The 25,048-nt window shown below is 46.1% G+C and overlaps 1 protein-coding gene across 1 annotated transcript in view; it reads left to right on the forward strand.

Annotated features, from left to right (window-relative positions):
• The window catches only part of RGSL1 (regulator of G protein signaling like 1), a 50,984-nt gene that overhangs the window by 586 nt on the left and 25,350 nt on the right, over nt 1-25,048 (forward strand). Inside the window, exons 2-4 of the mRNA XM_078854181.1 lie at nt 21,002-21,084; nt 23,285-23,359; nt 24,159-24,288. Coding sequence (XP_078710307.1) covers nt 21,002-21,084; nt 23,285-23,359; nt 24,159-24,288 — 288 coding nt within the window. The remainder of the gene's footprint in view (nt 1-21,001; nt 21,085-23,284; nt 23,360-24,158; nt 24,289-25,048) is intronic.

A 25,048-nucleotide genomic window follows, 5' to 3' on the forward strand; every position in this document is an offset into this window, starting at 1 on the left:
CGGCTCGGGATTTGCATTGTAATTGTGGTAACAATAAAACTCTGTTTAGGGTGAAGTAACCCCCCCCCCGCTTCTCCCACTGGATTCCCAGCATTGCAAATCTCTGGTTGTCTGTTTACACACCCTGTGCCGCTCTTTTCTGGCAAGCAAGAACTCTCCCCAGTCACTTGGTGCCCCTGGGGAGGGAAAGGCCAAGCCGGGTTTAGAAAGCAGGGGGAGGGGGTTATTTTTTCCCTCTGAGGGTTCTTGGAAAGTGGGGACAGGATCAACTCTCCCTTCTTTCCAAAGCGTTTATGTTAACAGCTGCCCTTTCTTTATATAACTGCATGCACAAAAACAAGCCCTGCTCGTTAAGCAGGGCAGAGAGGGGAAAGCTGCCGAACTAGGGCACCCATAGTTGGCAGGGGTAGGGGGTGCCAGCTGAGTACCCAGCTTTCCCCCCTGGCTATACAAAAACAACGGAGCTTTGAGCACATATAATTTAATTTCATATCCTGGCTAGGCAGGGAGGAGGGGAAATGGAGTCAGCAGCGACCAGGAATTCAGGGAGGCTGACATCCTAGGACTGGGATGGCAGGGAAGCACACAGTGGTCGGTATGGCCTGCTAGAAGGGTTGGCCAGTATTTTTCCATCCTGCGAATGGTCTCTTTTCCCACTTCTGCTCTGCCCTCCTCACTTTCCAGCACATTCATAAGAATCAGGATTCAGAGGCCACTGCAGTGCACCATTTGCATTCAATTTGCCTATCCTTCCCCATCACAAGAGGCACTGGGGCTGCTCCCTGGATTGCTTTAGAATAATCTCAGAATGTGGGGGGAGAGAAGAATGAATTTCCTTAGAAATCCAAACCCTGCAAGTACAAAGGCTCAGAGACCTGAACTTCACCAAGATTCTCGCCTCCAACCATCCCCGGAAATGAGCTTTTCAGCACAAACACTGCTCTCACTTCTCTCAGCTCCTACCTATTTCAAAGAGGAAATCTGATTGCCACTGCTCCCTGCTCTCTGGGCATCCAGGGGGCACTCTCAGCAAGGTGGTGGCAGGTAAGATGGCACTGCACATCCCTAGTGCTTGTTGTAGTCAGAGGCGACCAGATCCTTGGTGGGTACGAAGTGAGATAGTATCACTGAAGTTTATGGAGCTGCGTCAATTCACAGGTAGTGTGTCCCCCTTAACAGCCCAAATTCCTCCTTGGAAAAGGGGCGGCAGCATTTACACAGGGAACCAATTATTTTGCATATCAGCTCACACGGAGGGCAATACAAGCATGTTACTTCCCCAGGGTTAGTCCCAAGGCTGATGTCTATATACCCTCCCCATCAGCTGAGTAAGAAATAGGTACACATCATGTTTCTTTAGCATTTTGGAGGAAGAGTAAAGGGACATGCCCCCAGACCTGACCTCCTCTCCTGTCCCCCAACATGCAATTTCCTGCAGCCTAGAAAGCCCAGGTTTAAATGTAGACACAAAAGCAAAGGGATGCATTAAATCCAGCATACCTGTAACCAACTGGCTTGATAACAGGATTTGAACCCAGACCTTTCAGCACTAGCCTGTACTGCTTAGCTATAGCACAACAATAGCCCGCTGCAGCCAATCAAAGCTCTGACGCAGTGCAGTCATTATAGAAGAAAGATCCCACCCCCCTTCTATTATGGGTTAAGCAGGTACTAATTAATACCTGCTACCAGACATATGAGAGAGGTAGTGAGGCTATGACTTGCATTGCCTCAATTCTCCTTTGGTTTTTGTTTCCTCCTCCTTTCTGACGGGTCGATTTCACTCCTCATCCTGCGCATGCATTGTTGCTCTTCACATCCACTACTCAGAAGTTGATGCTGAGTGACCTCTTTTATTCCTGACCCAAACCGTGGACAGATAAACTGGCACGTTGTACTGAACTAGAGGCCAGGTCAGATTTGGTCATTTGAGAAAACAGACTAAGTATCAGTTGTTGTGTAGAGACCAGGTCAGTCCACGCCTGAGCCAGCATTCCTGCTGCATAACTGGACTCTGGAGACTGCAGCAGAAAGATCAACCCAGCAAATTTTGTAATTAAAGGTACATTGGACCTGGGTTATATTCAAGTCTGTTTTTCTCAGCTCTGCAGTGAAGGTGCATCAGAAAAATACTAGCTTGGATGGCTAAAGCTTCTCTGAAATAGACAAGTAGTAAGTTGCAAATGAGCTCAGTTTATTGATGCAATTAACCCCCCCCCCCACACACACACACACTTCAATCTATTTTAAATCTCATTGTTTTCTAGATTTTAGTTCAAGAGTCCTGGTGTTTGATTAGAGTGATCGGAAGATTCCAGGGTATTAAAAACCTCTTCATGCATTACCTGGCATTTGTCAGTTGATTTCTTCCCCCTGGGGAAATTCCAGAAGAGATTTTCCCCCATTTCTTTGTTTCCAAGACTCTCTCTGTTATTCAACGCCTGTTGTTTCACATTGGAACAGAGACATTTTCAGTGCAAATAGCCCTGTGCTATGCTGTATTCTGCACATTCTGTTCTGTTCAGTATTCATTACACCTCCCAGGCACTCTTCTCTTATTCAGGAATTGTTTACAAGGAATAGAGAGAAAGGCCTAGCCTGGCAGGTGTAAGGACAGTGCCTCTAGTGAGACCTCAGGGGGAATTACACATTTCCTTAGCCAGCTCCATTTCACTTGTTTACATGCTTGCGTTCCCCTCCTCAGTTACAGTTTATTTTTGTGGGTGCACAGATCACTCATTCCTCATTCCCTCTTGTGTGCTCCACTGACGCTCATTCTAGTCAGAGTTTAATTTTAGAGAAAAAGCCTGTCCAAGAACTGAGAAGATGAGGACAACCGCCATGCCCCACTTAGAAGGGGTATATATCAGCATAGCTCCCCATGTTATGTTTATGTAATGCCTTTGAAAGACAATGTAGCATTTAGGGGGTGGGAAAAACATGCACATTTTTATTCTTTCTTCCTACCCATTTGTAATCTTTGGGGGAATGTTTGTCTTTATCTCCTGCCTCTATCCCCTCACTTACCCAAGCTGTTACTTTGGGCATCTTAAAATATTTTCAGAACAGAGGCTTTGCCATGGCAGGGATGAGACTGGAAAGGACTGGTAATGGCTGGTACATGGAGCCTTTCATCTCTAGGACAGCAATTCCAGTACTGACAATCCCAAGCATTCAAAAAATGACAAGTCAGGCCCCATCATGAGATTGGCCTAAAAATCACAAGAGTTTAAAGATAATAAGTGTTGGGTTCTTTGTGTATGTCTTCCCGTATTAGAAACTTCACTGTTCATGTTTCCAGGCTTTTCTCTGCAGCCAAGTTAGAAACTTACTGTTTTTGCAATGAAAACTGAGTTTCGTAGGTAATAACGTGACTCCAGAAGCTGGGGGCTTTACGAAAAAAACCTCAAAATCACAAGCTCCACAATGAAATCACGAGAGTTGGCAACACAGCAATGAATTCAAATCTAGCCCAGAGTGGCAAGTGTACAAAGGTAGTCCTGATGCTAAAGCTGAATCCATCAGCACCTGGGCCAAACCCCATTGACTATAGCAGGACCCTGGGCAGGATTAAGTGTCTGCATGTAGTACTGGGGCCTTTGTTACCATCTAATGCTGGTTTGGTGCCCTATGAAATGGTGTACTCCCCCTAGTTCTTTTAATACATAAATGGCCATATCTCAGAAGTCATCCCCTCCTTCAGCACCACTCAGCAGCCTGCTTGGTAGTTCTAGCTGAGAAGTCAAGGATCAAAACAGCATGAAAAGAACATTCTTTTCTTTACTAGTGGCCATAGTTAAGGCTCATTGGCAGGGCAGCTTGCACAGCTACTGCTCATGCTGTAACTATTCACTGGTTAAACAGAGAACTTCAGGCTCCAGGACTATTTAGACTGTAAACTCTGTATGGCAGGGCAGGGGTTTGTCCATTTATTCTGTTTGTACAGCACCTAGCACAATGGGGCCCCAATCCTGGCTGGAGCCTCTAGGCACTAATACAATACAAAGAAATAAGGACAATCTCTGGTATCTTTCACCAGCTCTAAGGTCACTTTTAATAAAAAGATATATTTTTAAATGGAGATACTGCATTAGAGGAAAAAATGGCCCACCTAGCTCAGTGTCATGTCTCAGCCTGTGACCAATCCCAGATGCTTCAGAAGAAGGCAGAACACATCCATAATGCACCTACCTGTTCAATACCATAGTGGAGGGAGGTGAGAACTTTCTTCCTGACCCAGCTGATTACATTAGGTTACATCCTGAAGCATGAAGATTGATAGTTCTTCTAATTTGCAATCCTCACCAATGTAACTGCAGATGCAATTCTTAATACACAAAAAACTTAGCCAGGAAGCATTTGGGGCTGCTGTAGATATAACACAAACCCACATAAGCATACCCTCTACCTGCAGCACCCATTTGTCTCTTGACCAGCCTTTGGATTATTCAGCTAGTCACGCTGTAAATCCCACACCACCAGGGCCATGGCTGCCCTGTGCATTTGATGAAGTAATCCAGGGAGGTGGAAGGTCACTGGTTGCTCTCAGTGGCTTAAACAGGTGCAGCAGGCACTGACCTTGCATATCTTGCAGCAGATTTTTATCCCTTTGATTTCCGTATCAGGCTGATGACATTCCCAGAAGCAGGTTTTTGATTCCTATGCACCCAATTTACTTTATAATGAATAAATATTGAAAGAGAGGTGCCGGGCTTGCTTTGAAGAAGCTGCCAGGTCAAGGGTACATGACTGCTGGTTTTGAAGTGGTTTTCAAAAGCAGCGAAGGCTAGCAGTTATCTCTGGGTTGCACTGCAAGGCAGGTTCTTGGGGGGTTGGGTTTTTTAAAACCCTCACCTGGCACTGAAAGGCTTAATCAGTGGTTCTCAAACTTCATTGCCCCGCCACCCCCTTCTGACAACAAATCCTACATGACTCAGCCCAGGATGGGGCTGGGGCCAGAGCACAAGCCCGAGCCCTGCAGCTTCACCGCCCCGGGTGGGGGCAGAGCCCGAGCCCTGCCACGCTAGGCTGAAGCCCTTGGGCTTTGGCTTCAGCCCGGGTCGCAGCAAGTTTAACGCTGGCCCTGACAACCCTATTAAAATGGGTTTGTGACCCACAGTTTGAGAACTGTTGGCTTAGTTGCTATGTTGTGAATGATGCATTTAGGATAGTGGGGAACTGGTGATCTTTGAGAGCAGAGAGGGGAATGTGGGGCCAGATGGGGCCAGGAAAAATGTATGTTTCCTGCACATCCCCTCACTCTTAACTCTTCATCTTGACAGCCCAGTTGCAACTCCTTTTGCTGGTGCATCAGCCTGTGAGGTTGGTTTTCTGCCCACTCACTTAGGTTCCCCAAAGTTCAATGGGGCAAACAGGAAGGATCACAGCTACTCTATCTTGCCCCAGTTCTGTAGGCCAGCAAAGCCTCAGCACAAAGTCTCTTCTTCCAGGTTGGCATCTCTTCCCAGGCCTCAGAGTTTGAAACTCCCTTCTCTACGCTTTGCAAAAAAAGGGAATTACAACATAAACCTCCTACGCCCCTGAAGCACTCCTGCCTATGGGAGACCCAGGTTTCTAAGGCTCAGGCTGGCCTGAATGCAGGCCTTTAAAAGAGGCAGAACATCAGCGGTGAGCTAGAGTCACTGCTGACAAGAAGCACATGGTTCTTAGGAAGGTGGGGCATGGCAGGAAGATAAAGATCTAGCTCTAAGGGTTGAGGACTCAACTTTGATTTCTTTGGTACGTGTGCAAGTGCAAAACATTCCATGTTAGTGTAGCATTAAGGCTGAGAAATTAAACAGACAGTTTGTAAATGCTGAAGGGTTTGCCTAGCAGCGTTAACTTGGTCACACTGCGTATCTTGTATTTCTTCCATTACTGTTCATGTTGCTAAATGTATTCCTCATTGCAGCAGAACCTCACTACTAGTGGCTGTAAGACTAACACACCTTGTAGATTGGCAAGTAAGAGAAAACCCAAAGGCTGGCCTGAATGGATCCAACTGTAGCATCTTGTAGGACCTTGAGTTGTAGATTAACAAAGAGAGAATTAGCAGCATTCTGTTGTGTCTATCTATAATATGACTGAATTAGGCCCGCATGCTGCAAACACTAAGGCCCTGATCCTGCAAGCCCTCAAACACATGCTTAACTTTAGGCTTATGAATAGTCCCTTTATAGTCAATGGAACTACCCAGGTACATAAAGTTGCATACATAAGCCAGTCTTTGCAGGATCAGAGCCTTAAGCACATGTGTAATGTAATCCACATAAGTAGCCTCTTATTTGACAGGGTATATGATGTAGTGGCTAACACCTTAGCATGCTTAGACTGAGACTCAAGAGACCTGTGTTCTAGTCCCACACAAAAATATCTCCATTAAGATGGAAGTTTCTATCAGTAACTTAAGAGTAAGACAGGTTTCAGAGCAGCAGCCATGTTAGTCTATATCCGCAAAAGGAAAAGGAGTACTTGTGGCACCTGAGAGACTAACAAATTTATTTGAGCATAAGCTTTCATGAGCTACAGCTCACTTCATCGGATGCATGCAGTGGAAAATACAGTGGGGAGATTTTATATACACAGAGAACATGAAACAATGGGTGTTACCATACACACTGTAAGGAGAGTGATCAGGTAAGGTGAGCTATTACCAGCAGGAGAGAAAAACAACAAAAAAACCTTTTGTAGTGATAATCAAGGTGGGCTATTTCCAGCAGTTGACAAGAACATGTGAGGAACAGCGGGGGGGGGGGAAATAAACATGGGGAAATAGTTTTACTTTGTGCAATGACACATCCACTCCTGGTCTTTATTCAAGCCTAATGTAATCGTGTCCAGTTTGCAAATTAATTCCAATTCAGCAGTCTCTCGTTGGAGTCTGGTTTTGAAGTTTTTTTGTTAAAGAATTGCCACTTTTAGGTCTGTAATCGAGTGACTAGGGAGATTGAAGTGTTCTCTGACTGGTTTTTGAATGTGATAATTCTTGACGTCTGATTTGTGTCCATTTATTCTTTTACATAGAGACTGTCCAGTTTGGCCAATGTACATGGCATAGAAGCTGTGTTGTGCTGGCTTGGTAATCTAAATATTGGAATATCCACCAGTGTTTGGGGTTTGTTTGCCCCATTCTGTTTGTAGTTCACCCTGATTGAGTGACCTCAGCTGGCTCCCACGGGCCGCACCGTCACACACCCAAACAACCTTAACTCTGCCCTGAAGTAACACCATGCAGTAACCTTGTGATTAAGACATTTCAGTGCTTGTGGTCCCAGATTAAATTAAACTGATTTTTAAGGACACATTCACTTTTTTCCATATGTTTTAAATTCCTTGTGACCTCACTTATGTCCTTAATTATTGGTATTACAGGACCAGGCTTTTGGCTGTGTAAAAATCAGACTTTACTGTTGTTGTCTTTTTAATTCCAGTGAAAACAAGTTTCATGCAACCCAAACATGGCAGCCATGGCTTGTGCATGAGAACTAGAAGCAAAAATGAAAGGGACTGGTCTAATTTCATGTATGTGTGGAGAGAAATGCACAAGCACAAACAGTGAGAAGCAGACTAATCTTTCAGTGATTTTACTTAGACAGTTTTTGAGGAGGAAGAAAGAGGAAGTGATGTGTTGCCTCTTTTTCCCGCCTCCAAACTCTGGATAAGAGTGGGGGTGCAATGTGACCCGCAATACCGGCACACACTCACTGCCAACAAAGAGGGACTCTCTCACTGGTCCAGAGGCAGGTAGGCTGTAGAACTGATCAATGAAATTGTTTTTAATTGTTCACTTTATTAATATAACTTCATAAGCAAAGTTTTATGAATGAAACAACATTCATTCATAAAACCGGTTACCCCAATAACTGGCTAATTGAGTTTCACTTTCAATCCAATTTTTGCTTAAATCACTGAAACTTACACTGTTTCAACATTGTAACTTCTGTTCACTGTTTGCCATTCCTTACACTTTTCCATATTGTAACTCAAACCCCATTTTAACGTGTCCCAAACGCCATTTTAAAATGCTCACTCCATTTTGTAAAAGCTTGCTGCAACCTTCATTTTTGCAAAACCCTGCTGTCATCTTATTAGTTTAGATGTGTGAATGAGGTATGTAGGGATGATGGAATCAATCTCCAGCCCCAGCCTGTCCTGATGAAATTAAGTGTAAACACCCAAGGGCTGAAGATGCAGACAACAGCCCTGACAGAGTAAGAGGAGTCCACCCTCAAAAGAAAAGAACAAAAGTACAATTGAAGAACCGTGCCAGGTCCTAGGCTGAAAGTCATGTCTGCAATTGACGGGTGATCAATCACACTGAACCCAGAGGCAGCGTGACACAGCAAGACCTATAGACTCTGGATTCAAACTAAAGCCTACAAAAAGGATGGGTGAGATGGAAGACTTTGAAGGGTAACATTCTGCTGCCAACATGGAAGGGCATTGGTGCATGCCCAACAGAGACCCAGCTCTTCCTTGTGCCTGGCTTACCTGGCCAGTTAGCCGCCATGAGCTACGAACCCAAGCCACGAACTCAAGCTACATTCAGGACTGGTAACTATACAGCAGCTGCAGAACCTTTGTGTGTGTATGAAGGAACGTGTGAATGAATGTGAAACTGAATGAAATGTTACAGCTATAACTGACTGCCTACTATGATTCTTTTTGTATTCACAATAAATGCGACATTTTGTCTTATCCCCTTTAATAAGGTCCTGCTGGTTTTTATTTTATTGGTATAACAAGGCTGGGGGTTGGGGGGGGTGGAGTGATAGGGAGTGTTGGGTATGATGTGGGGGGAAGCATGGGATTGTGCGTGTGGCAAGTGAGAATACAGCACCATTTCCTCTGTGTAACAACCTGGTCTAGTGTGTGACTTCCACTACCTCTAGAGGTCCCCAGCAAGTGGAAGCCAGTTACTGCTGTCTGGAACCAGCTGCATGCAGAAGTGATGGGATGTGTTTTGGATCTCTACCAAGTGACTGTCAGGTTTCAGTCAGGGATTCTGGAATAGGCGCTGGTTGTAGGGAATGGATTCCGATGAGAAATAACCTCCCCACCCCTCTCCTGTAACAAAAGCATGGGTAAATTGTACAGCTTCTCAACATGTGCAGCCAGCAGCCTTAGAGGGAGCCAGGCATAGCTCAGCCAGGTACTGTGCACATGCAGCTAGTTTTGCCAATGCACCTCTAACCCTTGGCAGGTTAGCCTTGGATTTAGCAGCAGCTGTGAGTTGTGCCAATTTATATTGGACCAGGCTGAGAACACCACACTTGCTCCCTTTGTCTTAGGCAACATAAGCACTGGTTATTGCTTGCCACTGACTTCCAGGTCCATATCCTCTTCTGTTGTAAATTGGCAACTTAGAGCCAGATTGGTACCTCAGCTGAAGTCAGCAGGCATACACCGATTGCTGAGGATCTGGCCCTCAGTTTGGTCATTTACCAACAGAAAGGATGATGGATTTCTTCCTAACGGAGTCATGATCTGAGAGTCATGCATGTGACAATCATGGCAAAAATGCAGTGTCACGCAGAGGTTACCTGGCCCCCCCTGGGGCTGAGATTAACGGAGAGCTCCTGGGTTGATTTGTAATCAGAAATACTTTTTACCGTGTGTCCAAACTGTAATGTATAGCTCTGTTTCCAGCATTTCATGGGGCACAGTGTGTAGCACCTCCGTCCTCTCTGCTAATTAATTAGAATTAGCTGTGTTTTGCTGCTCCATACCTGCCTCAGACTCCTGTGATAGATCAGATTGGAATGGAAGTAATGTGGCCAGATGATGTGTAGTGTTTGGGGAGACAGAGGAATAGTGAGGGGGGAACTTGTGATGTACTCCAGCCTGGACCATGACTGAAGAAGAACATCCTGATTCTTATGGGGGATTCTGATTCTTATCACGCTGGAGATCATTCACCCTAAACTGCTGGCATTCCCCACCTCACATGGCAACAGATCATTAGCACCATGCCTCATGCAGGCACTGGTGGTCCCATCACAATTGGGACAGGGAGCCAGCAGCTGCAGTTCCGAAGCATTGTTTAATCTAGCTCTGGCTGAAGGGACCTGCCAATCCCTTCCTGAGTCTCCTGACTGCAGAGTGATATGAATCACCCCGCCTCCCTTGGGCCTCCCTGCTGAGGAAGTAAAAAGACATGATGCCCTTGCTCCCAGCACCTTCCAGGGACATGAGGAGAACTCGGTTCCTGTTCCTTGCATGGGTGGTGAGAAGAATGCAGAAACCCGGGTGAGTCACTTGTCCGTGACTGAATCAAAACGTGCCAGGAGTCATCTGTGGTTTTGCAACATTTGCTGCGACAAACCAAGAACCCCAATCATGATGCATCATGTGAGTGTTGGCAACTGTGACAATGACATTATAGTGCACAAGACAGGCATAGCTCACCAATGCAAGGGGCTGGATCCAATGCCCATTGTTGAAGTCAACGGAAAGACTCCTTCTGAATCAGTGGACACTTGATCAGGCCCTATAAGAAGGCTTTGAAAACCATGAGACCAAGGCAGAGGTTCCAAAACTGATCTTTCAGCCTACATGTCCCTCACCTGGACTGACAGGAGTGTTGGCACTGAGGGGAGGCTTTCTAGCTGGGCGATGCTGAAGAAAGAAAGCAGCGTTCTGATGACAGCACCTGCTGCTCTCCTCAAACGTATTGGCTAGGAATGGGCTTGTTAACTGAAATGGGGATTTCTGAGCCTCCTGTTGGTTGCCACCACCATGCTGCTTTGGAAAAGTGAAGTGACACCATTAGCCAAGATGGGAGTCTGGTTTCTACATAAGTTTCACAGGAGAACTTGAGTATAAAACAGTAAATGTGTCCAATTTTATTTCCACTGAAATCCATGGCAAAGCTCTCATTGACTTCAATGGGAGCAGGAGTAGGTCCCATTGCCCCTCCTTCAACAGCCCACCAGTACAAAATCACCTTCAAAAACCCTAGATTCTAGCTGGTCAGTAGCCTTGGTGGTAGCCTGGCACAAGAACACTGGTTGGAGCTACTTCTCATTACTGAACCCCATCACACCAAATATCAATGCACCACCACAAGGAATGGCTTGTATAGAGTATCAGTATAACACAGCGGGCCCAACTCTCCACCCCACCCAACTCTGTTCAGCCATCGTGAGATGGGCACAGTGCAGGGAGCTGGTTGCAGAGCCTAGATTCCATGTCATGTGGGATTAGCATAAATCGGCAAAGGCAGCTCTCATTGATATCAGCGGCGCATGGTCCCTCTGGGATGTTACCCCAGTGGATGATTGGCGGTAGCATAGCTCCAGTCTGCCATGCTCATTCCTGCCACCAACCCACCCTAGAAATGCTCCTGCTGACTCCACTGGCTTTACCAATTCTATGCCAGTGGATAGCTCCTTTGCACAGGGAATTCTCCACTAGCCAGTTCAAGTCCACTCTGTCACATGCACAAAGTGGACCTAATGGACCAGAGAATCTGGCCCAGAATGTGTTATGCTGGACACAGCAGGCAGCTATAACCATTAAGATGTTTTTTTCAGTGACATCCAATCTTGTGAGCAAACAACGCCAGTGTCCCTTCAGTCTACCAAAAGCATATTCAGCAGTAATGCTGCACCTGCTCAGAAGTGGTAGAATCTTTCGTTGGTGCTGTCGAGGTGGCCAGTGTACAGTTTCATGAGCCAGGGGGAAGGCTGGGTCACCCAGGATCACTACTGGCATTTCAACATCGTCAATGGTAATCTGCCAGTTGGGAAAGAATCTCCTTGCTTGTGCTTTCTGAACAGTCCTGTGTTCTTAAAGATGCGCACATCATGAACCTTCCCTGACCAGCCAACACTGATGTTCATGAAATGTTCCCAGTGATCCACCAATGCTTGCAGAACCATAGAAAAATAGCGCTTTCGGCTGATGTACTCTTTGGCAGGGGTGTCTGGTGCCACAGTAGGGATATGCGTGCCATCTATTGCTGCAGCTTGGGAATCCCCTTGTTGCAAAGCCATCGCCTGTGTCCTGCATATTGCTGAGAGTCACAGGCCTGCATAGCAGGAGACGATTAATGGCTCTGTACACCTGCAAAAAGATGGCTCCTGCAGTGGATTTTCCAACTCCAAAATGGCTTCCCACTGACCGGTAGCAATTTGGTATTGCAAGTTTCTGCAGCGCCATTGCCACTCACTTCCCCACTGTCAGCGCAGCTCTCATTTTGATGTCCCTGTGCTGGAGGATTGGGGTGAGTTCAGCACACACAGGGCTGTCCCTACCCATACGCAAAGTACGCAGCTGTGTAGGGCACCAGGAAATTTGGGGCACCAAATTTCCTGGTGCCCTGCGCAGCTGTGTGCTGTTCCAGCCCCGTCCCACCTCTTCCACCCATGCTCCGCCCCACCCCTTCCCTGCCCCAGCCCCCACTCTTCCCGTCCCTGCTCCACCGCAGCCCCACCCCCACTCCCCTGAGGACTGCAGCAAGGCTGGGCCTGCACTCACTGGCAGCGGGAAGTGCAGCGGCCTGGCCCCAGCTGCGCTGCCAGTGAGTGCTGGGGGGTGGTTCCTCCCTGCCCCCCAAGGTGGTTCCTCCCTGCCACAGAGGGGCTGCATAGGGCCCCAGAATAGCTAGGGACAGCCCTGCGCACACAGATCCAAAAATGTGGCCTTATGCATCCAAAAGTTCTGCAGCCGCTGATCACCATCCCAAGCCTGCATTACGATGCCATCCCACCTGTCAATGATTGTTTCTCGGGCCCAGAAGCAGCACTCCCCCATCTGCAGCTGCTCCGTGAATGCCTCCAATAACCTTGAATTGATTCTCGCTGTGTCCCACAGCAATCTGGCCTCCAAGAAATCGTCACGTTCCCCACAGATTCAGTTTTTCTTCCCGCTCCACAAACACCAGAGGATTGTGCGTCCTGTGCTTGCGACACTCCTGACAATAATGCAGAGCTGTGCAGGCTCCATGCTTCTGTCAGAGATGGACAGCGAGGAGGGCCACGTAGGTTTGTGGGATTTTTTGTAAAAGGCACAAAATTATGGGATATACATGACATTATAGGACGGAGACAGATGCACACTGGGAAGTTGACCCCTTGCTCCTAGTCACCCTGCGTGGCTCATTTCAGCCCCATCACATGTTACCAAAACTACCCACACTAGGATACGTACACATGGAGCACTGCACTGTGCACCATTGCAAACACTCCCCCGCCGCAGCACCAGCTCAAGAAGTCAAGGAGGCGGTGACTTGAGGCCAACATAACTTACATCAACCAAAGTTTGTAGAGTAGACGTGGCCTGAGAAGATCCAGGGAGATGAAATCACTTGCTGAAGGCCACAGAATAAGTCGGTGTCACTGGAATCAGGATTAAGAGTCCGGACTCCCAGCCGCATGCTCAATCCACTAGGCACTGTCTCCAGAGGCATTGACTCTGTGTGTGCAAACCTGGAGGCTACTGCTAAAACTAACTCAGGGAGACGTGAAAGGAGTGACCTTGTGTTAATGATTCCTGTCTTTCTGCTAAAAGAAAAGGAGTACTTGTGGCACCTTAGAGACTAACCAATTTATTTGAGCATGAGCTTTCGTGAGCTACAGCTCACTTCATCGGATGCATCCGATGAAGTGAGCTGTAGCTCACGAAAGCTCATGCTCAAATAAATTGGTTAGTCTCTAAGGTGCCACAAGTACTCCTTTTCTTTTTGCGAATACAGACTAACACGGCTGTTACTCTGAAACCTGTCTTTCTGCTGATGCATCCAGTGTAATGTGATACCAAGAATCAAAACACAGTTGGGATAAATGTTGAGTTTAGTATTTCTAATCTGATGGTGCCATCTGCTGTCATGGAACACAAATTACTCTTAGCCATTAGAAACTAAGTATCAGAGGGGCAGCCATGGTGTAGCTAGCAACACCATCAGAGGACCCAACTACATCAGCCACATCATCAGGGGCTCATTCACCTGCACATCCACCAATGTGATAGATGCCATCATGTGCCAGCAATGCCCCTCTGCCATGTACATTGGCCAAACCAGACAGTCTCTACGTAAAATAATAAATGGACACAAATCAGACATCAGGAATGGTAACATACAAAAGCCAGTAGGAGAAAACTTCAATCTCCCTGGACATTCAATAACAGATTTTAAAGTAGCCATCCTTCAACAAAGAAAACCTTCAAAAACAGAGAAACTGCAGAGCTTACAATTCATTTGCAAACTTAACACCATTAATTTGGGCTTGAACAGGGACTGGGAGTGGCTGGCTCTCTCAATTTTCCCTCTCTTGGTATTGATACCTCCTCATCAATTATTAGGAGTGGACCACATCCACCCTGACTGAGTTGGCCTTGTCAACACTGGTTTTCCACTTGTAAGGAAATTCCTTTCTCTTCATGTGCCTGTGTATATATTTATGCCTGTATCTATAATTTTCACTCCATGCATCTGAAGAAGTGGGTTTTTTACCAATGAAAGCTTATGCCCAAATAAATCTGTTCGTCTTTAAAGTGCCACTGGACTCCTTGTTGTTTTTATTAGACACTAACATTGTCAGGGTAATCCAGGCCTGCATTTTAACATGATGTCATAGATTCTCAGTAGGTATGTGCTCTGTTTCAAAGAATAGAAAGATTTGTTTACTCAAATCCTTGCTGTGCTTCAAAGCTCAGACAAGACGTTGTAAATTAGAAATAAAATGTATAGATATATAGCCTATGTCAGCATAATTTATGTCGCTCATGGGTGTGAATACACAGACCACCCTGAAGACACAGAAGTTACACCACCATAAGTGTCAGTGTGCACTGAGCTAGCTTCTCCAGCCAACATAGCTGCTGCTGTTCACAGAGATGGTTTTATTATGCCGATGGGAGAGCTCACTCCTGTCCGCATAGAGCGTCTTCACTCGTCACTGCAGTGCTGTACATGTAGACATGCCCTTAATGTAAAGCGTCGTAGCAGCACCTTTCTGAGTTTGCAGGCAGCCTGAACCAGTAGTTCAGAGAGGTGTGATCTGCCTCACTCATCTCAGACTAGCCCCTGTGGATTCCACAATTAGATGACCATGGCATATGGCATTTCTCCAAGATGCCACAGGATTCTGCATTTTTGCAGTGGAATTCACCATTCTGCAGCTGCCTGGCACTCAACATATCATTTTTAGTCTCCCTGCCCTTCTGGGACCTGCCTTCAGCTGCCTCTCCACCTTTCCCCATAAAGGAGAGCTAACTGGATTACAGTGCAAACTCCCTGCATTGCATGGGCAGCAAGGGGTCTTGGAGCCTGAACTGGAGTCCAGCTTGCAGCCCGAGAGTGGGCGAAGCCTGAAGTATAAGCTGGCAAGCCAGGCTACCTAAAGAATAGAGCAGTAGCGGAGATTCAGAAGCCAGGGTGGTGAATTGCTGATGCTGCCTGTGATGTTGCACTCCATATGATTTTATGAAAATATGCTAATGAGTGTGAATATAATGTAACTAGAATATGCTTCATGCAAAAGGTCTCTTGTAAGGTATCATTACAAAGCTTATAATCTACTGAGTGTGGTCATCCTATTTGTATGAATGCATCATTCTTGTAGCTGAAACTAGAAATATGAAATATAGCTCTGAGGTCCTATTGTAATTATGCAACGTGTGGGCCATTAATGGGGGTTTGGAATCTTGATGGCTCCCATCAACTAGGACAATTGGTTGTAAATGGCTCTGTTTACATGCAAGCCTTCCTGTGAGTCAGGCCAAGAAGAATGAAAGCTTGGGGTCTCACAGGATATGTGACCATGTCACCTGGTACTGGAATCCATCTTAAACCTGGTGCTTTTCCATTTAGAAGGAGGGTTAGGGACCCAGAGAGACAAAAGATTCTTGTCTTGTGCCAAAGCTATATAATAAGGGTGTGGAACAGAACAAAGGAGGCTCCAGTCATGAGAAATCCCATAGTTACCACCTGAGCTGGAGCTAACAAGAACTGTACCAGGGGAAAGGATTGGGCCCAGACTAGGAAGAAGTCCAGTCTGTGAAAGAAGCTTATTGGAACATCTCTGAGGGTGAGATTTTATCTATAAATCAGTTTCTTAATGTATTAGGCTTAGACTTGCGCGTTTTGTTTTATTTTGCTTGGTAACTTACTTTGTTCTGTCTGTTATTACTTGGAACCACTTAAATCCTACTTTTTATATTTAATAAAATCACTTTTGCTTATTAATTAACACAGAGTAAGTAAGTAAGTAATATCTGGGTAAGCAAACAGCTGTGCATATCTCTCTATTGGTGTTATAGAGAGTGGACAATTTATGAGTTTACCCTGTATAAGTTTTATACAGAGTAAAACAGATTCATTTGGGGTTTGAATCCCATTGGGAGCTGGGTGTCTGGGTGCTGGAGACAGGAGCACTTCTTAAGCTGTTTTCAGTTAAGTCTGCAGCTTTGGGGCATGTGGTTCAGACCCTGGGTCTGTGTTGGAGCAGTCTGGTGTATCTGGCTCAACAAGGGAGGGTTCTGGAGGCCCAAACTAGCAGGGAAAACGGGCTCAGAGGTAGTCTCAGCACATCAGGTGACAGTCCCAAGGGGGTTTCTGTGATCAAACCCATCACACTCCCTACAAGCTCTTCTCTTCCCTGGCACATGTGGGTAGAAGGTGATTCTGTGCTGAGTCTGACTTCAACAGGGCTCCTGCACTGTGAGCTCCTGAAGTGAGGACAAAGCTCATTGGAGGGTTGTGACCATAATCAAGAGAAGTGACTGGCTGTATTTTAGGATCCAGTATTTCCTCTGTGGCTTCCACAGCAAATGTTTTTTGTTGGAAGCTGATTTTGCTACAGGACAGGACTGGAAGGTCTTTACACCATTTAAGAAGCCGGAGGACAGGTGATGGCCTAATCTGAAGACAAAAGGGTTACAGAGGTCACTAAGGGCCTACTCTGGGCCTTCAGAATCTTTCTTACAGGGGATGATGCTTGAGAGAGAAAGTCCCCAGCTTGATGCTGAGCTTCCCAAGGTACATTTGTAGGGTTTGCAGTTAGAAAAGTAATGATCCCAGATTTGATCAGAGATCAATGAGCGGATGATACACAGGGACTTCCGCAGTGCCATTTTCAGAGTAGCATTGCACTTTCACCAGCTGGTACCACGTGGAACTCTGCAGAGCAGCAATCCTTAACGCATCACAAAGGAACAACTCCCTCTAGAATGGTCTTGCTTGGCAGTGACAACAAAGATCTCAAGGACAGGGGAAACATGAACAAGACAGGTGAGTTACCTGCAACACACTCTTGCTGGAGGCCTTAGCAAGCAATTAAAGAGGGAAAAGTGGGAGCACAGGCCAGGGACTCAGGAAATCTAGGTTCCATTCCTGCCTGACACAGAGGTGCTGTGTGATCTTGGTCACTTAAGTGTAAGCTTTCAGAAGTATCCATTAATTTGGAGTGCACATTTTCTAGGTGCCCATCTTGCCTCTGTCCCTCACTTCCATATCTGTGAAACAGGGATAATAATACCTTCATTAATAATGTTCGTATAGTACCTTTCGATCCTTGGATGGATGGAGTTTCTGAAGTTAATCACTGTCAGTGTAACCTGAGTCACTTTGTCTCTCTTGTCCCTTGACCTGTGTTGGTTTCTGGGAATTTATTAGCGTGCTCTGCAGAAAAGTAGTTAAAGGGTAACAATTTACAGAGCCAGTTCCTCAGCTGGTGTAAGCTGGAGTAGCTTCGGGGGTCAAAGGAGTGATTCCTATCCACACCAGCTGGAGTTCTGGCACATGATGTTTTAGTTTTAAAATCTATTTTGGGATTGGTCCTCTCCTGCAGTCAGCCACAGTGTCTCTTTTTTATTTTGTCCTGCACTGACTCATTGATTTCACAGTACTAATGCTATTTGTGCCTGAGCTAGGCTCTTTAATTGTTTCAAGCGTTGCCCTTTGACCTTTCAGAAACTGGGATCCCACACTGGGACAAACTCTGGCTACGTAAAACCTTCTTCAGGATATGTTCATTGCAGAGTTTACACAGGTCCGGGGACCCAGGAATGGGCACCCTGGTTAGCCACGCCCACCCGCAAGTGTCCACGCTATGCAGCCACACTCAACTCATACCCATGTAGCCACTGTCATGTTTTGGGGTGCAATCCAGACCAGTAAGGGATTATGTCACTGCCTGCCCTGTAACCCTGGATAGCTTAAATGCTCTGCTGCTGTGGGTCATAGCCTGGACACCAACAGCCACCAGACAAGAATGCAATATCCTGAGTGTCTGTGTGCTGCACAGCTCTGGGTCAGTGCTTCTGACTGCAACAGCCTGCCTACAACACAACAGCCCCACCCAGGTTTGGTTACTCCTGGCAAGATGACCCCAATGCACTTCCAATCCTGAATTTGTACAAAACGATCTGCCCTGAAAGGTCCAGCCCTCTCCTGGACTACTCAGAGAAATGAGGTTTGTTTGCTCCTTCAGAGAGACAATACCCAGCAGCTTGCCATGTTAACTGAAGTTAATAGTCACTTAAATTCAACACAGCACTGGGCTGATTTAGATTAAAACAAACAACTTTATTAGCAATGTGATGGGGGAATCCTGCTTGTCAAAAGGGGCCATCCTTGTTGGCCCAGTGCAGGGTTGGTACACCCCATCACACAGTCATCAGGACTCCCTGTGGGATCAGATATTGCTACAAGGCAGGCTCAGGACCTTTGGCGAGGTCAAGCAAACAATCAACCTGCAGCCCCTGGGCAGGGCAGAACAAGCAGTCTGTAGCCCCTGGGTGGGCAGGGCAAACAAACAGTGTATGGCCCCTGAGCCTCCTGGTTGGGACAGGCAATAGCAATTGGGGGTTCTGACCCTCTGGGCAGGGCAGAACAAACAGTCAGTTTGTAGCCCCTGGGCGGGGTAGCGCAAACAAACAGTAGTCACATGTAGTGGAAAGTGCGGAGAGGTAGGGGAACCCAGGCCCATCCTGCTCCACCAGGTTCCAACTCAGGGCCCTATGAAGCTGGGAAATTCCCTGTTAAGGGTTTAAGCATCCACTTCTACTACATTCCCTGGGTCACTTCCTACCGCAAGGTGCACCTCAGGCTTCTTCCTGGCTGGCAGCGGCTCGGTGTCCCCATAAATCTCTGTGGTCGTCTGGTTGTCTGCAGCCTAATCCTGGTCCACAGTTTTTGCCTCTTGGAGTTTCAGGTGTTTCTGCAGGAGCTTGCAACACACATCCTTCCTTCTCCTCAGCCAGCCCAGACTGAGCTGGGATGTCTCCTTTTATCTGTCCCATCTACCTGGAGCATGTGTAGCAGGGGTAAGGGGGTGTGGCTTCCTGGGCCCACAGTGATTGGTCCCACCCCATTGGCCCAGTGCAGGGTTGGTAAACCCTGTTACAAACAGGACATAGGTTAAGTGAAGCCAAGCAAAAGAAATAAAGGTAGAGATGGTTACAAGCAAACAAAAGTGAAAACATGCATCTAGAAGTCTAATACTCTACCTCGCAAGGTTTCGCTCACCAATTGCTCTTGTTCCGGCATGGCTGGCTGTCTCTCAGTCAGGACCCTTCCTCAGATGTACAAGGTACTGGTTTCTCTTGTCTTAGGTGAAAGCTAAAAATGGAATCTCTCTCTGTTCCTTATATTCCTAAATAATAGTTTTTGTTCTCAAGGTTAGAAAGGCCTCCTGGGGATTTGGTCTCTCTGGTGTGTAGGAGCCATGTTAATTCTATGTGTCTCGGGTTCAGGCTCAAGACAACCCAGGATGGTTTGCTTTATAGCTTTGTTAATGACTAATAGGTAAACTCAGGTAAACCCTCATTTCTTTGTCTAGGACGGACCTGCTTATCTAGGCTGTCTTCTTACGCATCTTCTAGTAAACTTATAGAGAGGGAACTCATAACTTCACATATTAGATTAATACATGCATTTTACAATGAGGACCATTGTGCTAGAACATAAGAGCATGAGTGGCCATACTGGGTCAGACCAATGGCCAATCTAGCTAGTATCCTGTCTTCCAATAGTAGCTGGTGCCAGATGCTTCAGAGGGAATGAACCAAACAGGGCAATTTATCGAGTGATCATCCCCGGTCATCCAGTCCCAGTTTCCGACAGTCAGAGGTTTAGGGACACCAAGAACATGGTGTTACATTCCTGACCATCTTAGCCAATAGCCACTGATACACCTATCCTCCATGAATTTATCTAATTTTTTTAACCCAGTTATATTTTTAGCCTTCACATCATCCCCAGGCAACAAATTTCACAAGTTAACTGTGCATTGTGTGAAGAAGTACTTCCTTGTTTGTTTAAGCCTACTGTTTATTAATTTCATTGCATGACCCCTGGTTCTGGTATTATGTGACGGGGTAAATAACACTTCCTTATTCACTTTCTCCATACCATTCATGATTTTTACACCTCTATAGACCTGCTATTAGTTTTCAAATGATACCTTACAAGGCATATTTTGTACAAACATCTTTGCAGTAGTGTGAGAACAAGGGGGTGCTTAAAGTCACAGCTGTGTCCACATTGGCATTGCAGTAACCCAGGTCAGGCACAATGATAATTTTGGGGCATAGCCCAGGATTCTTAGCACCTCACTAACTTGAGCAGCTGTAGGAATTGTTCCACAGTGTACTGTGAGAGAACTTGTCCACCCTTCCCAAGCCTCTTGTGGAGGTGTTCTTAGAGTTTTCAGTGTTACAGGAACCCAATCTATTAAACATTCTCCTCCTTTTGTGTTCCTTAAACTGGGTTTAGAAGGAATTATTTAAGAACCGTTTTAAACAATTCTCTTTCCTAGTATGAAGACTACCAGGGATTGAACTGGGAACTTCCAGAGCTAAAGGTGTGAGCTGCAGCTTGAGCGTAAGCTTGCAAATTGTGGCTCTAACACATCCATACCTCCTGTAATTAGCACAGAGGGGGCCCTATAACACTCCCCAGTGGGCTACCCTAGTGTTTTAAAATTCATTTTTTGGTTCAGTTTCTCTCCCTCTCTGTAACAAAAGTTGGGTAACCGTTTCTCTTCTCCAACCCTAGCAACGATAGCCTCCAAGGAGCTGGTGGTTCTGCTGGAAGATGAAGTCTTTGTAGATTTTTTCAACACATTCCTGAATCTCCCCGTAAGTTTCCATCTTACAGTTTAGCTCACTCTCTTTCTGGATTCTACCCTCCGTGAGTTTGCAGGTCTTAGGGAACCCTGTGAATTTCAGGCCAGTACTGCTCTGGTAGCTATCCCTACCCCTGCTCCATGGGCATGCATCTTTGGATGTAATTTTGTCAGCTGTTGCAAGCTATGTACGGGGGGGAGGGGGTTAGATGGGCAGAATGTAGTTATCCAAGCAGGACTTTGGGCAGCACAGAAGGAATAACACCTTATTTTTGCACATAGTGCCTGTGTCGTGCTGTCTGGAGTCGCTCACAACAGGGACTGCCTACCTCAGGGCAGACTGTCAAAAACAGGGCAGATGCCCCCAAACTGGTGGTGTGTTCTACAAGTAAGATTTCACCAAGCCAGTAACAGATGTGAACTCCTGGATCACTACACCAGTCTTACCATGGAGTCACAGACAGTCCCCTTAGACTCTCCAGTCTATCTTGCCACTCCGACAAGCTGGACTTAATGATAAATGGTCACTTACACCAAAAATCACAAAATATTCAGGTTGCTCCCAGTCCCAAGAGACCAGTCACTTACCCCAGATCAATTTGTGTCTTAGATCTCACACCGAAGACAATGCCTATAGCCAATCCTGTAATAAACGAATTTCAAGGTTGATTAACAAGGAAAAACAAAATAAGAAAGTTATTTAAGGGATAAAGCAAGCAACCATATATGCACAAATGAGTTGCAATCTAAATCCCAAAGATGACAGAGATGTGGTAGTTTGTCAATTCAAGATGTCTTCCAGGGTGGACCCAGGGATTTCTGCCTCAGTTGGGAGTCTCCCAGTGAGACTTAGAATAGCAAAGAAATGACAAGTTTTCCTGTGTTTGTGTTTTTTATTTCCTTCATTCAGCCTCCAAGTCCATAGGACAGGTCTTGCACATGGCAGTTCCCAGGTGCAATAGGGCCATTTACCAATCCTTTGTATTGTGATGTTCCTTGATGGCCCATCTGATTTTGATGGTCCTTCTGGACAAGCGGTGGAGGGTGAAGGAGAAACACTCTTTTCATATGAGTTCACAAGTTTAGAGCAAACATTTTCAAAGCCATAAAGCAAACCTTACCTATTTCCTTATAGCATAGAATACAGACATTACAAATGAGATTAACGCATGCAACAACTTGTAAGCATCCTGTAGAGTCTAAACATACATACATACTTATAACACTAATACCTATTTTGAACAACACTAACACATAAGTGAATTGGTGTGGTCTCCAGCTATGAGTTTGTCTGTTCTTAGCTAATGCCTGAAGCCTTGGCAAGAGCTGGTGCCTGGCCTGCCAGCATCACAGCCTGTTTGGACAATGATTCAATACTGATCAGAAAGAGTGAAAATATAGACTCAACTCCACCACTTCCAGCACCATCAGTTTCCCTGAGTATGTCTACACTGCAATAAAAGACCCCCCCGGTACTGAGTTTCAGAGCCTAGGTCAACTGACTGGGTCCCATGGGGCTAAAAGATAGTAGTGTAGATGTTCGGGCTTGGACGGGTGCTGAACTGCTGGAGGTGATGTCTTTAGAGATGTCAAACAGAAATTGTGACTGCTGGTGGGAATTAGGAATCCCTTCTGCCTTACAAATTTCTCCAGAGCTTGTTCCTAAAATGGCTACTTTTGGGCCTAGTAGGACAGAGCTCATGGAAGAGAAGGAATGAGCTTGTGAGTTAAGTCTCCCAAAGACTGGCTTCAAGTCCCGGCTCTGCCACACACTTCCTGGGTGACCTTAAGTAAGTCACTTAATCTGCAAAGTGGGAGCAATCATTCCTTTCTCCCACTCTTTGTCTGTTTAGACTGTAAGCCCTGTAGGGGAGGGGCTTTACTCCCTGTACATACAACACTAAAACACTAGGGTACCTAGGCCCCGCTGTAATACAAATACATCACAGACCACACACTGAGAACAGTGACTATAGGGAGGGGTGCATCACTTTGGTTTTAAACAGCTATTTAATTTATTATTAATAATTGTGTCTGAGGAGTGTTGCTGCTTACCAAGAAAGGTTGGAAGAACTCTGCATGACTTGGAAGAATAAGTGGTGAGGATTGTCTATAGGAAAGATGGCTTTTCCAGGAGGAGTTATTGACTCCACTAATCAGCCCCTCCCCCACACCCCAATCTCTCTCACTTCTTTCCTGTTCTTTCTTCACAGGTCTTTGGCCAGACACCCATTTACATGGCCAACATTTGCCAGTGGTTCCTGTGGCCAGAGTTACCATGCTACCTGGTGAGGCAATAACCTTCTTAGCATGCAGTGGAGGGCTGTTACCTTCTACAACAGGGATGGGCAGAACAACTAGAGTTTAAGATTTCCAAGGCTGACTCTCCTTCCCTTTTGTCCCCTCCTCATGTTTATTCCATTAATTGATTTATTTTAACATAGGGAATCATGTTCTTTGTGAATCCTGGGGACAATCAGGAGCACAAGTGATCAAGGCCCTGATCCTGAGGAAGTTCCATGGGGCTTGATCCAAATTCCCTTGAAGTCAGTGGAAAGACTCCCATTGACTTAGGGGCGGGGAGGGGGAGTAGGATCAGGCCCCATCTGCAGAAGTTTCGTTGAATTTGATAGAACAGTGTGGAGCAGAACATTCCATCCTTAAACAGGATAGGGCAAAACCAGGAGCCTTCACCCTAAGCCACCTCCTGCAGGGTCTCTCCTCTCCACTGCTACAAGCAGGATTTGCCTGTGCTTTGACACTATTGATCCCTGCTGTTCTCACTGGGGACCCTGCTTCCCCGATGCTCCAGCTGCATCATCACCACCTCTTCCTCCCATTGGTTTCACTGACAGGAAGCAAATCCCTGTCCCCCTAGGTGTAACCCCATTGGGATCAATGGGGTTTACGTCCCACAAAATGTTCATTACCCTGAAAAGGTCATGAAAAACAAGTCCTACCAGGCTTTGAGCCCTGGGAGTCTTACAGGCCCCAAGCCCTAATGGGTTCTCATTTAATGAGGTCAATGGAGCTACACCAGGGATAGATCATTCCTCACAGTCTAATCAATCTTTGGGGGGAATACAGGTGCCAAAGTACAAAGGCTTATTGACCTGGATGGAAAAGTACCGGCTGCCGCACTTCTGTAAAACCAACTTGTGTCTTCATTACATTCTCTGTCAGGAGCTTCTCAGTTTCATTAGATCCAAGGAGGCAGGTAAGCAGAGGTGACCTTAAGCACAAACATTTTAATGCAGGGCAGGATTTCACACGTCAGCAGTGCTGTACCCTGACTCCGTTCAGTTAAGGTGCTCACCTCTGGTGCATGCTGACTGAGGTTTAGAGAGTTGGAGACGCATTCTGAACTAGGTCATCGTGCTTATAAAATGGTTGCATTTTTTGTAAATGGTTTCATTTGTGTAGGGGAAAATATTTGTAAACGGGAAAAAGGCTCAAAAGGGGCATTGTTTATTGTAGCAACTTACACTGGAACCCAGTGACTTCTCAGTCTTGGGGTCTTTAATCAAGACTGGATGTCTTTCTAAAAGCAAGGCTCTGGCTCAACCAGAAGTGGTGGACGGGATGTAGGACTCACTGGGTGAAATTCTATGGCCTGTGTTATGCAGGAAGTCAGACTGGTCCCTTCTGGCCTTAACACCTGAGGACTCTATTCTGTCTCAGTGATTCCAGGTCAAATGTGCTCAATTCACACATAAAAAGATCGTATTCCTTTTACTTTTCAAGCTCCTCTCAGGCTTGAAACAGGCAGATATTGGAGAGAGAGAGAGAATTTGCTGGCAGTTCCTCTAGGAGTCACTCAGCTACTACGGGCATGAGCAGTGGTGCAATCGTGATTTTTTATGTGCAGTTACTCCACCTCTACTAGCGTGGCCCCACACCTACGTTGCCTGCGAGGTCACTCTGTGCTGAGGAGGCTATTTTGGTCTATAAACCGTGGTTACAGGAAGGGGACTCTG

The sequence above is a fragment of the Lepidochelys kempii genome, chromosome 8, assembly GCF_965140285.1.
Source record: "Lepidochelys kempii isolate rLepKem1 chromosome 8, rLepKem1.hap1, whole genome shotgun sequence".
Taxonomy (NCBI): domain Eukaryota; kingdom Metazoa; phylum Chordata; order Testudines; family Cheloniidae; genus Lepidochelys; species Lepidochelys kempii.